At 38.2% G+C, this 13259-nt stretch overlaps 1 protein-coding gene across 4 annotated transcripts in view; it reads right to left on the reverse strand.

Moving 5' to 3' along the window:
* Nucleotides 1-13259, reverse strand: part of LOC127421269 (CYFIP-related Rac1 interactor A-like) — a 39885-nt gene that overhangs the window by 2178 nt on the left and 24448 nt on the right. For all 4 annotated transcript variants that reach the window (XM_051664164.1, XM_051664161.1, XM_051664163.1 and 1 more), the window contains 8 exons: nucleotides 8046-8167; nucleotides 6941-7046; nucleotides 4184-4320; nucleotides 3103-3180; nucleotides 2823-2939; nucleotides 2603-2682; nucleotides 2310-2436; nucleotides 1307-1377 (listed from right to left, as the gene is read on the reverse strand). In XM_051664164.1, the coding sequence (XP_051520124.1) occupies nucleotides 1307-1377; nucleotides 2310-2436; nucleotides 2603-2682; nucleotides 2823-2939; nucleotides 3103-3180; nucleotides 4184-4320; nucleotides 6941-7046; nucleotides 8046-8167 (838 nt within the window). The remainder of the gene's footprint in view (nucleotides 1-1306; nucleotides 1378-2309; nucleotides 2437-2602; nucleotides 2683-2822; nucleotides 2940-3102; nucleotides 3181-4183; nucleotides 4321-6940; nucleotides 7047-8045; nucleotides 8168-13259) is intronic.

Genomic DNA, 13259 nt, shown 5'->3' on the forward strand with positions numbered 1-13259 from the left:
TGACAACATGCCCTACTATTTACCTAGTGTGTAAAAGGAATAGTTCACCCAAAAATGTAAATTCTCTCTTCATTTACTCCCCCTCATGCCATCCCAGATGTGCATGACTTTCTTCTGCTGAACACAAACAAAGATTTTTAGAAGAATATCTCTGCTCAGAATATTTAACGCTTGTATTACAGTCTCACCTACATTTACACACTTATTATTTCTAAGTGATTAGCTTCTGCGGTAGCTCACCTCATAGAGGGTTGAACTTTGAACTTAGAAGACCGTGGTTCGAGACCAGTCTAGCATGCAAGCTGATAAGTTAGACAAGAGTGTCATAGAAGTGATATGAGATGATGTGGTTGCTTCAGAAAATGTGATTTCATTTCTCATTTAGTTTTTGGACACTATTGGTTAGGTTCAGGTGTTGGTAAGGGTAAGGATGTCTGTTTTGAGTAACTCTCATTTAATTTTTGATCACTATTGTTTAGGTTTAGGTTAAAAATTTAGATTTGGGAGGTACATTTTTCTCATTAAAACCTCCATCTAATATTCACCTTAAAATCTTGTCTGATTACAACAACATTTCACTCGGTTTTGGCACCCCACGCTGGATATTTCACAGGAAACTGCAGCGAAATAAGGCACGTAATATCGTGTTTGCAAAAATGTTGCCGCGGTCACGTAATGTTCATAAGAGCAGACTGAGATTTAACCACTGGAGACATATGGATTACGTTTATGCTGCTTTATGCGCTTTTTGGAGCTTCAAAGTTCTGGTCACCATTCACTTGCATTGGATGGACCTACAGAGCTGAAATATTCTTCTAAGAATCTTAATTTGTGTTCTGCAGAAGAAAGAAAGTCATACACATCTGGGATTGCATGAGGGTAAGTAAATGATGAGAGAATATTTATTTTTTGGTGAACTATCCCTAAAAATGAAATGTAGATTTTTCCTGGGCAATAATAGTGGAAATGTTAATCCGCATTTCACAATACTAGTTCAAACATTTAACAGTAAACCTGACAAATAGCCCCGGTCTACCCCAAGGAACTCTCTGATTTCCATTTTTATATACTATGGTATTTACATGGCATGGTAAAGAAAACCTTATTATTACCTTTGTACCATAGTACTTTTTGTAATTGTGCTTTTTCAAAACTGTATTGCGATAAAAAGGTTTTCAGCTGTCTTTATCCCAATACAGTTCAGAGAGTGTAAATTCTTTCATTATGTCATTATATCTCATTCTTTAGAAACACGTGGGAAGTGTTTTCTTCTACCTTCAGGAAAAGTCTGTGCTTCCTCACTCACCTCAGTGCATTCAACAGTCCCTCAACACTGTTTGAAGGCTGCTCTTTCAACACCTTGATGCAGCCCTTCATCTGCACAGAAACACATATGCATGTGAAAATACAGCTTTAAAGAAAGGTCACACCCCACCCCCCCTTCAGTTCCTCGCCCCTCACTGTGAGTATGGACGCCCACCCACAACCCTACAGGTACAACCAACAACCCCTTCAGCACTGTTCCAAACAGACTTAGCAGTACAAAAAAACAATATGTGTATATTAAAGGGATAGGTCACCTAAAAATGCAAATGCTGCCATCATTTACTCAAAAGGAGATGTTAGGCAGAATTGTCCAGGCTGCTCTTAGTCTTTCCCATACAATGAAAGTAAATGTGGACTGACGCTGTTCCAAAAAGGATTTTATTTTATAAAAGTATCATAAATGTAGTCCACACAACTTGTACACTATACTCTTTCTTTTACAAAGTCAGTCTTTGTGTGAGTAAAAGAGCGTAATTTGAGTCATCATTTGCAAAAAAGTCTTCCTTCCGCTGCAAGTTTTATAAGTTTGAACATGCAGAAGTGCTGCGGCATTGGGTAAGTTTCTCAGTAAATGATCCAATTTTGCTTCATTCCTCTGCCTTCAGAAGACTTGGAATATGGTACACAAATTGCAGGTACTACTTTTAAGGTGCTTTTTGTCGTTTTTTTAAGCTCAACAGCATCAATCCCCATTCACTTACATTATATAGACAAGAGCTGTGTGCATAATCTGACTACCATCTTCTTTTGTGTTACACAGAAGATAGGAATTCATGTTGGATTGGAACATTATAAGAGTAAGTAAATTATGTCAGAATATTCATTTTTGTGTTCGCTGTTCCTTTAAGAAAGCGTTTAGATTATGTGATATTCTCAGAAATATACAGCAATTGCATCTGCATCATTATATTATCACTCTCTAGATATAGTATATATAGTTCTCATTCAGTATATGAAAACAATAAGGATTAATGTAGTCTTACATCAATCTTGGAGGTCTTGGCAAAGGCACCCACTGGATGAACGTGGTCATATAGGATAATAACACCCACCATCACACGCATGCAGAACAGCATGGTGTCTGTGTTGGTGAAACGGCACCGGTATTCCCTTTGAACAGGGAATGGAGATCAATAGATTAATCCTTAATCCAAATGTCAAACGTTTATGTCTTTACATCAACGTTGATTGGTAGCTGTTGGCTGCATTTATGAGAGGGAGAATGCTGAACACATTCATTCTTTTATTGAGGAGATATTGAATCAGAGGAACTTACGGAGTCTCCAACATGACGCGGCACACGCAGGCCATGGTGCTCAGGCAATCTGTGGTGTCCTCGATTGGCAAAGTCTTGTTCTGTAACATACAGTACATGTGCATTAACTCCATACCAGTAACAGCCTCTAGAGGACGACAGCATTTCAGTATTTTATGGGCAAACCCAATGCAAGTTTATTTGGAGAATCAAGACAGGATGCGATGAAATCTTTACTTACCTCTGACACAAACTTAGTCGTGGCATTGCTCAGGGTTTTGAGCATGGGCGTGGCTTCAGCATAGAATAGGGACATCCGATTGGCCATTTCATTATTCACTTCATTCTCTGCTTCTAACTGGAATGCAAATTGTCTAATGTTTCAGTTGCATTAAAAAGGTCATTTTCAATTATGCAAAATAAGTGCATTCAAAGGTACTCTCAGACCACTCTTAAACTCATCCTATAAGAGTTTTACTCTTATGTATATTGTGTATTTTAGCAGTTGTTGATCTTCTTACCTGCTGATTGTTCAGCCGATTCCTGCTAATGGTCCGTCTATAGTAACTAAAGTCATTCTGTATGGCTGGATTTGTCATCTGCAAAGACATGGTTTAGAAAAGCCATGTTAACACTGATTTCAAAGAGAATGTCCTTTTAAGATGATTCCTAATTTCCTTCCGTACCAAAAAGACCATCTTAGACCAGAATATTTCATGCTGATGTATAGTGGTTAGTGCTGATATGGTGCTGGTTAAGAAAATGAGGAAAATGGTACAGAGTACCAGCAGGGTAGTCTTGGTGCAATAGACCTTATTCAGAGTAGTGCCATATTTAAAGGTGCACTCAGTATTTTTTCCCCATTAAAAAAGGTTTTACTCCTAAAGAAATGAAATGTAATTTTGAAACAGATGTGTAAAATCATCACCACTCACATAGGATGAGGACTCTAGTCATATCAGTAACCTTATAAAAGCTGTTTTATTCTACATGGGGCAGGGGCGCCTCATGGGGCTGCCATTTTATAATCACATGACCAGCTGAATACTACTCACTTAATCTCAGTAACCGTATTGTTATTGGACACTTTCACTCTTGGATTAAAATAATCATGGCTGATTGTGAATATTGAATTTCTACAATGGCATCTGTAACTGAAAACGATTGATTTTGTATGATGCTGCATCCACACCACTAGGTGTCACTGTAAGTCCAAGATGACATGAATAAAAAGTTACTGAGTGCACCTTTAATTTTTGACGGGAATGAAATCGAGGATATAAGGGATAGATTTACAATCTCTTCAATGACATGCACTGTACAAAGGTCCTAGATCACATTGAGTTTTCACAACTGAGATTTTTCCACTGAAAATATTTTATAAAGATGCTTTTTTTATTTTTATTTATTTTATTTGTCGGCTGAATGATCAACACTGATTTAAACAACAGTACAACTCACTGAACAGACTGTAAGTCTATCCATCACAGCCTCGTATTCATTCCCATCAAGACCAGAGTTTTTACTGTTGTTGTCTCTCAGAGAACACCCAAAAGAAGAGGAAAACTAAGAGTAAGCCTAGATATTTTATGTGGAACTCACCTTAAGCTCATCAAAGCTGAGAGTGAAGTGCAGGATTTCTGCAAACTGTTTGGCGAGTGCTTGCTCTCTCTCCAGATGCTGCATGGGAGCGTAGGGTGGGCTAGTTAGGGCCTCCAAAAGACTGCGCAGGGCATTCTCTGGAAAGAGATATTGATTCCAGATTTTATTATGCCTTATATATTATAAAGTATAGTACATACTGTATTATACATTTCCCTGGAGCTATTTGTCTCTTATTTCAATTAGTTTCAAAATAATTTCCATAAAGTAATTCTATCATCTGCTTTGTTCTGAACACCTCTGCCCTTTCATGCAATTTGAAACCCACCAGTTATACCAGTATAATGTATAAATAATGCAACGCTGCAATATGCATACTTCATCGCCATAGTTACCAGCAAAATAGTTTCCATTCTATTCACCTTGAACCCTCCCTTTTGTATTTTTGTAATTGCTGCAATTTAGCATTAAAACCTGTGATCCCATCAGGGTTGCCTAGATACTGAACAATGTTGGAAAGCACAGCTGATTCAAGCATTAATGACTCCAAACTGCAGTATATGATGGTCATCAGAGGCGCAAAAACCATATATGCAATGGGCGAAATATAAAAGAAGGCGAAAACCTGCTAGGGGGAAGGTAGGGGAAGGTAGGGGATGGGGGTGCGATGTAGGTGTCCAATACATCCTCGAAAATTGGTAGTTGCGTCCCTGATGGTCATGATCAGAATCAAATCTGAACCAAAGCCATCTGTCATAGCACAGATTATAGACTTAGAGACCTGAATTCTGACAAACTGAATTTTGACAAAATGTGCAGTTTCTGTGTTTTGCCTTTGCAGGGCAGTACAGTCAGGATCACCTCACTGCAAAAAAAAAAAAAAAAAGAAAAAAAAAATTTTTCAAGACAAGCATTTTTGTCTTGCTTTCCTGTAAAATTATCTAAACATTCTTAAAATGTGATTTATTTACTTGTCAAGCAAAATGACATAAGATATTGAAGGAATAGTTCACCCAAAAATCCAAGATGTATATGACCTTCTTTCTTCATCAGAACAGGATTTAAGATTTTTAGGAAAGTATCCCAGGTTTTTAGTTTCATCCAGTGCAAGTGAATGGATAAAAATATTTGTCTTGAAAATCTTTTTTTGCAGGCTGAAAATAAGAAAATTAATGAATTAATGAATCCAGCCTAAGCCGGTCTGTTGGCCTTAGCCTGTCTTCCAGCCTTGTCAGGCTGGTCTGGTTTGTTGGTCTTAGACAAGTTTGACAAACTTAGGCAAGACCAGCTGAACACCAGCTTCGCCAGGCTGGGACCGACATGATCACACGGGAGGTCAACGTGTCGTTTCCGATACTTCCAGTATCCTAGGATCGGCCACATTAAGCCTACTCACTGACAAGTGCCATCTCCCATCAGACATGTTTGCAGAGGCTCCAACACGTTTAACTTACCCTGTGACATGACTGCAAGCGTGTTGCATTAGCAACGTGGGAGACCCGGTTTGGATACCACTTTGAAACCAGTTAGTAATTGCATACACATAATCAGTGAAGAGCGCAATTTGGAGGTTGCATTTTTCCCTTTAACATTACAGTTTTATTCCTGATGGTTAGGTTTGGAATTTTGGTTAAGGGGTTCAGTTCATAAAATATGCATTCCTCTTCACTGAATTGCTGCCTGTACAACTGAAAACAACTAGCTTCACAACCTGACTTTGGCGGCCCCCCGTGGAGCTCACACGTGCCCGAAAGCCCAACAACACTTAACGCTTTGACCACTGGGGGCAGTGTTTTGCATTTCGGTAAGTACAGACCGATTTTAGCTAAAGAAAAGTAAACCTACTGTTTCCGATTTCACTTTGAGATAAGTCTGGGAGACCAGCTAGACTATCTTAAATTATCTAGACCAGCTTAGGCAGGTTTAAGATAGTCTTTTTAGCAGAGTCATGATCATCAATGTATTTTTGTGGTTACAACAGCTGCTTTTAAAACTGCATTTCTTTTTTAAACCAAATCATTAATATAAAGTGTTAATGCAGCGTCTTATCAACATCATCACTACATTACTGTTATCTAAAGCGATCAGTCTCCTACTGAGACAGATTGGAATCTGTGCATTTGGTCTGTGCTGCACTCACTACTGGTGTACATCTATCAGCATTTGCTTCCTGTTTGGTGACTTGAAGGTGTACAGCTATGCCATCAGGGCTGAGCCATATCTGAATGTCATTAGTAAGCCTAAGTTTGTCTCCAGAGGGGCTATCCTTTCCTTTCATGAAATATGCAACAGACTTACTATAAATAAAGTGCTGATATGTTTTATCTGGAGGCCCACTGAGAAACCTGACTCTATTAGCCAGGGATCTGATATTGTGGATATCAGGATGTGTTGAAGAGGGTGGGGCCTTTTTTTCTCCTGAATCACTACGATGCCGTAGCGCGGCACGGATAGCTTATCTCCATATAGTCTATCTGCCTGGAGATCTGCATTTCTCACTAGTTAGTACTGCCTCTAAAAAAGTGGCAATCTATCGACTACTTGCAAACTTGTCTAGTGAATTGTCAGCATGCATGGTTAGGCACAAACTCGGCCGCCTTTATGCTCTGCTGCCACAGTTGCCATGACAACTCTTTACGAGTTCAGCTACAGAGGAGGAGAGAAACGGATGCATGCATGTGTTGGATGACTCAGGCACGCAAGACCTGTTCCGTGACTATAAAAAAGACAAATGGAAAAAGATGGCCACCCACTTACCTAGCCTGAGTGAGAATTCATAGAACCTCTTGAGTTTGGCCACCAGAGGGCAGACAGCATTCCACGCTTTCTCCTGCAGCTGGAGGTCATTGGGGTTCTGAATCGCCTGAAGAGAAGGACATGCAAGAACACTTTAAAAAGACACTCCAACACCAATGGCGGCTTTCGTATTCTGCTACTAGACTTAACTAGAGTCAGCTACACAGCTGTTTGCACCTATATAACTATACTGCCTGCTCTCTTTTGATCAGATATGTAAGAATTCACAGTTCAAAACTGTCAAACTACAATCCTGCTAAAACGAATGCCTCGTATAGTGCCCATTTGCTTAATAATCTTACAGAAATCCCATTGCTGTTGTTCATACTTTGGTTTATGGTTTGCTCAAATCACTATCTCAAAGTATTCGCTACATCACTTGCTGCACTGTTTATGATACAAACATAAATTACACCTCAAATCATATGGCTAGTTGAGGTGTACTTTTACATTTCTAAGTGAGCCGAATTTCAATTTTCTCAGAGACACGGGTTTGAGTCTTGTGGAAACCAGGAAGTAATCAAATTCACATAAACAATAATAAGCACGGTTCGCAGGTTGCATATTTGCTCAAAGATTACATTTTCACTCCATGTTTAGGGTTGGGCTAGCGTATGGTTAGTAAAATATGCATTCCTGTTGACTGTATAACATCATTTACAACAACAACAAAACAAAACAATTTTTTTTTTTTTTTTGCTTTTGGCACCACTTTAATAGACGTTTCACCTAGAAACTGGAGCTCACATGTGCCCATACGTTTAACAGCACTTCCAGCTGTGGCCACTGGGGGCAGTGCTTTGAATTTTGGTAGGTACAGACCAATTTCAGCAGGAAAACTTTCAACCTTTTGTCGCCGAATTCATAGTGAGACTTGGGGGTGGGCTCTTTTGACTTAGGCCAGTAAGCGAACACCTAGCAACTGTCCAGAGCACCTTAGCAACTACCTAGCAACTCCGCAAGAATACACTGGCAACCTTAACGGCAGAACAACCCCCCATCATTGGTCGGCCTGCACCACTCACTTTTTTTTTTTTTTTTTAAGAAAGTGACACAGTAGCCTCACCTCTCTTATTTCCTGTCCTGCTCCATTGTAAGACTGTAACTCTGCCAGTATCCCATGGGCCTCTTCCAGCACGGCACTAACCTGGTTCCATACGGCTGTCTCCGCCTCTGTGGGCTGGGCATCTGTGGACAGATATCAGATAGAGTTGGGTTATTAGAATGTGATAATCTTTTTAAATTCATGCATAAAAGATAGAGGTCAATCATATGCTGTCCTCCTTCAACTCTTTGGTCAACCTGAGTTATACAGAATATCACCTTTGTCACACATTTGCTGATATAATTTCCATATATTAGCAGGTAAATCTTTGATTTGGTTCAATTGGAATGTTTTCCAGTCAGTTGTTTATGGAAATGTACCCAAACCTAGTGAAAAATAACATCTTAAACTGGACTCCCAGCCTGGTCAGGTTGGTCTTTTTGCTGGTTTTAGAGGGGTTTAGGACAGTTATCAGGCTGAGAGACCAGCTGAGCACCAGCTTGTCCAGGCAAGGAGACCAATTAGATTATTTAAAAAAAAAGGTAAGACCAACAAATATACTGAAACTGGTTAAGAGTTTTTTTGTTTGTTTGTTTGTTTTTCTGCAGGGAAGAAGTAATAATGATAATAAAAAAGCTTCAAGGGACTTGATGGGTGTGAGTTAAATTGGGGGTTAATATCAGACTATCATCTCTGCTTTTGGAACCCAGAGGGAGAAATCTCTTTGCAAGGGCTTTGAAAGACAGGAACCATAAATCCTCGTGGATTAATCTGGTAATGACGATAGTGTTATTCTGAGTCTGAAGTACATGGGTAGGATTTAGGTGTCGATGTGTGTCAGAATTTGTTGGGGTTGGTTTTAACATATCTGGTAGGAAATGTCAATGAAAGGCCAAGGCTTGGGAAATGATGAAATAACTCCATTAAAAGTTGCAGGCAAGACTAGGATGGGCTTAAAGAGTAGTGCAGGCTTCCAACACAGCAAGCATTGCAGAGATTTGATTAATAAGCCGATACAGCAAGGGTACAGTACGTGAATGTCCTTCAGAATCAAATATTGTCCCATGGTAGACTTCAGTATATTCATGTCCAAGCCTGTATCACTTTCTTTCTTGAGGAAATTTTGTGGAATATTCATGCAGTTCTTTTCCATACAACACAAGTGACCTAGTGACCACAGCTTTACCTTTAATTTTTAACTATGAAAATCCATGATAAAAATAAAATTATTACATGTTTAAAATTTTGATAATCTAAACAATGAGTACAATAATCACAAACTATTTCAATATTTACTGTGTGAAAAAGACTAAGTTATTTTAATAAATGATTTTATTATATACAGTGGTGTGAAAAAGTGTTTGCCCCCTTCCTGATTTCTTATTTTTTTGCATGTTTGTCACACTTAAATGTTTCAGATCATCAAACAAGTTTAAATATTAGTCAAAGATAACACAAGTAAACACAAAATGCAGTTTTTAAATGAAGGTTGTTATTATTAAGGGAAAACAAAATCCAAACCTACATGGCCCTGTGTGAAAAAGTGATTGCCCCCTAAACCTAATAACTGGTTGGGCCACCCTTAGCAGCAACAACTGCAATCAAGCGTTTGCGATAACTTGCAATGAGTCTTTTACAGCGCTGTGGAGGAATTTTGGCCCATTCATCTTTGCAGAATTGTTGTAATTCATCCACATTGGAGGGTTTTCGAGCACGAACTGCCTTTTTAAAATCATGCCACAGCATCTCAATAGGATTCAGGTCAGGACTTTGACTAGGCCACTTCAAAGTCTTCATTTTGTTTTTCTTCAGCCATTCAGAGGTGGACTTGCTGGTGTGTTTTGGATCATTGTCCTGCTGCAGAACCCAAGTTCGCTTCAGCTTGAGGTCACGAACAGATGGCCGGACATTCTCCTTCAAGATTTTTTGGTAGACAGCAGAATTCATGGTTCCATTTATCACAGCAAGTCTTCCAGGTCCTGAAGCAGCAAAACAGCCCCAGACCATCACACTACCACCACCATATTTTACTGTTGGTATGATGTTCTTTTTCTGAAATGCGGTGTTACTTTTACGCCAGATGTAATGGGACACACACCTTCCAAAAATTCAACTTTTGTCTCGTCAGTCCACAGAGTATTTTCCCAAAAGTCTTGGGGATCATCAAGATGTTTTCTGGCAAAAATGAGACGAGCCTTAATGTTCTTTTTGCTCAGCAGTGGTTTTCGTCTTGGAACTCTGCCATGCAGGCCATTTTTGCCCAGTCTCTTTCTTATGGTGGAGTCATGAACACTGACCTTAACTGAGGCAAGTGAGGCCTGCAGTTCTTTGGATGTTGTTGTGGGGTCTTTTGTGACCTCTTGGATGAGTCGTCGCTGCGCTCTTGGGGTAATTTTGGTTGGCCGGCCACTCCTGGGAAGGTTCATCACTGTTCCATTTTTTCGGCATTTGTGGATAATGGCTCTCACTGTGGTTCTCTGGAGTCCCAAAGCTTTAGAAATGGCTTTATAACCTTTTCCAGACTGATAGATCTCAATTACTTTCTTTCTCATTTGTTCCTGAATTTCTTTGGATCTCGGCATGATGTCTAGCTTTTGAAGATCTTTTGGTCTACTTCACTTTGTCAGGCAGGTCCTATTTAAGTGATTTCTTGATTGAGAACAGGTGTGGCAGTAATCAGGCCTGGGTGTGGCTAGAGAAATTGAACTCAGGTGTGATAAACCACAGTTAAGTTATGTTTTAACAGGTGGGGCAAACACTTTTTCACACAGGGCCATATAGGTTTGGATTTTGTTTTCCCTTAATAATAACAACCTTCATTTAAAAACTGCATTTTGTGTTTACTTGTGTTATCTTTGACTAATATTTAAACTTGTTTGATGATCTGAAACATTTAAGTGTGACAAACATGCAAAAAAATAAGAAATTAGGAAGGGGGCAAACACTTTTTCACACCACTGTATTACTGTCCTACAGTTAGTCATTTCTACCACACATCATTTTTTTTCCATAGTTTGTGTACTTGTTTACAAGTCATCAAGAGTGTCAGTCAAGAGCATGCTTGAAATGAAATTTGTGACAAGTGACGTATCATGTTTTGTTGTAAACTAATCTTTCAATCTAATTTATGCAGAATCAACTGGTTCATTAAAAATAACTGGCCCAAAAGATTGATTTGTTCATCGAAGTTCAATTCACTGACTCTTGGATAATGCGGTTGTAGTGGTTCTCGAGTTAACAGCTCATTGAAGGGGAAGATTATCAGTGAATAATTACTTACTCAAAGCAATCATATTACCTCAGAAGACTTTAAATTTAGTGCACATGTCATATGAACTACTTTTAAAGTGCTTCTTTGGTGAAGCTTTACAGATGTGGTCACTATGAACTATCACTGTATGGAAAAGACCTGCGTTTAGATACCTCAAAATTGTCTTTTTGTGTGCCACTAAAAAAATTAAACTGTATGGGTTTGGATAAACATGAGGGTGAGCAAATGATGACAGAATTTTCATTTTTGGTTGAACTCTGTTTAAACCTTTCTATTTAGTTTTCCCCACAGATTTTACTTTTCAACAACGGATTTTGTGCTATGTGGTGTGAAAACTGCAGTAGGGGGCATTTTGGGTGATGCAGTCATTCAAGGTCTTTCATGGATCAGATTTCCCTTGTCTCCCAAAGCTTCTCTCTGTATGATAAGTGATCCGTGTGAAGGAGTACGTCTCCCTGCCTGATTTACTGTGTACACCGTTACCCAAACGGAGGGGCTGTAATGTAGATGGAAGCAATTATCTCTATCAGAAGCATAATGCATTTTCCCTGTCTTTCTCCCACTCTTTCTATCTGTTCTTGTGTGCTTGTTTGAATGAATTTGCACGTAGATGTTTGTGGCTGATGGCCATGATGCTATCAGCTGAGCAAACATACATCAGTGCTTACCCCAAGCCTGTGCATACATGCAAACGAACACACACAACACTTGAGTGTAATTGTAACTGGGATCCTGTCAGCTGTGTCACCTCAGGTTCTGTTTGCTCATGATGCCTGTGATCTTCAAAGAACGGATGGGTTTTTGCGGTGTGGAGAGAAACATTGTTTTCTGAAAATAAAAGATGTAATAATAACTATTAACTAATAACTACTGAGAGGCTGAAACTTTGAATAAAGTAGTGCATCTCTTAATTCTGATTAAAAAAGAAATAGCCTAAATGTCTATGTTTAAAATAAAATATAATAATATTTAATTATAATACTGTATAATATTTTATTTTAATGCTATTAAGTAAGCTTTGTAGTAATAAGTATTTGATTTTGGATCTTAGATTTAAAGGCTTTTTTTATCTCCCATTTCTGTGCCAATATGTCATATTTGAGATGTTATTGAATTTTTTGATGCAGATAAATAGATAGATAAGCACATTTTACAGACAAAATCTCATTACCATAATGTGTCCACATTTTACTTTTGAGCTTTTTTTTTTATTACTCCCACTGCTTCTTATTAGATTCTCATTACTGTGATACTTTTTTTTTTTTTTTTGCTGTATAGTGAAAAATGTACTTTACTACAAAGATTTTTTTAAATTAGCAAAAATTAAAGGGAGTACAAAAATACTAAATTATGTTTTATTTCTTTTAAAAACCAGACTTAATTTCTAATTCCCTTCTGCTTCTTAAGTAATTTTTTCTTGTTTTAAAGGGATAGTTCACCCAAAAATGAAAATTATCCCATTATTTATTCACTCTCATGCCACCCCAGATGTGAATGACATTCTTTCTTCTGCTGAACACAAACAAAGATTTTTAGAAAAAAATATCTCCGCTCTGTAGGTCCATACAATGCAAGTGAATGGTGATCAGACCTTTGTAGCTCCAAAAATCAAATAAAGGAAACATAAAAGTAATCCATGTGACTCTAGTGGTTAAATCCATATCTTCAGAAGCAATATAATAGGTGTGGTTGAGAAACAGAAATTTAAGTCCTTTTTTTTTTACTCTAAATCTCCACTTACACTTTCATATCTGATCACCATTAACTTGCATAGTATGGACCTACAGAGCTGAGATATTTTTTCTAAAAATCTTTGAAGAAAGAAAGTCATATACATCTGGGATGGCATGAGGGTGAGTAAATGATGAGAGAATTTTTATTTTTGGGTGAATTATCCCTTTAAGGATGTTGAATCTTTTCTTTCTTTTTTCTTTCTTTTTTTTTCTTGAATCTTATTTTTATTA

This window comes from Myxocyprinus asiaticus, chromosome 30 (assembly GCF_019703515.2).
Source record: "Myxocyprinus asiaticus isolate MX2 ecotype Aquarium Trade chromosome 30, UBuf_Myxa_2, whole genome shotgun sequence".
Taxonomy (NCBI): Eukaryota; Metazoa; Chordata; class Actinopteri; order Cypriniformes; family Catostomidae; genus Myxocyprinus; species Myxocyprinus asiaticus.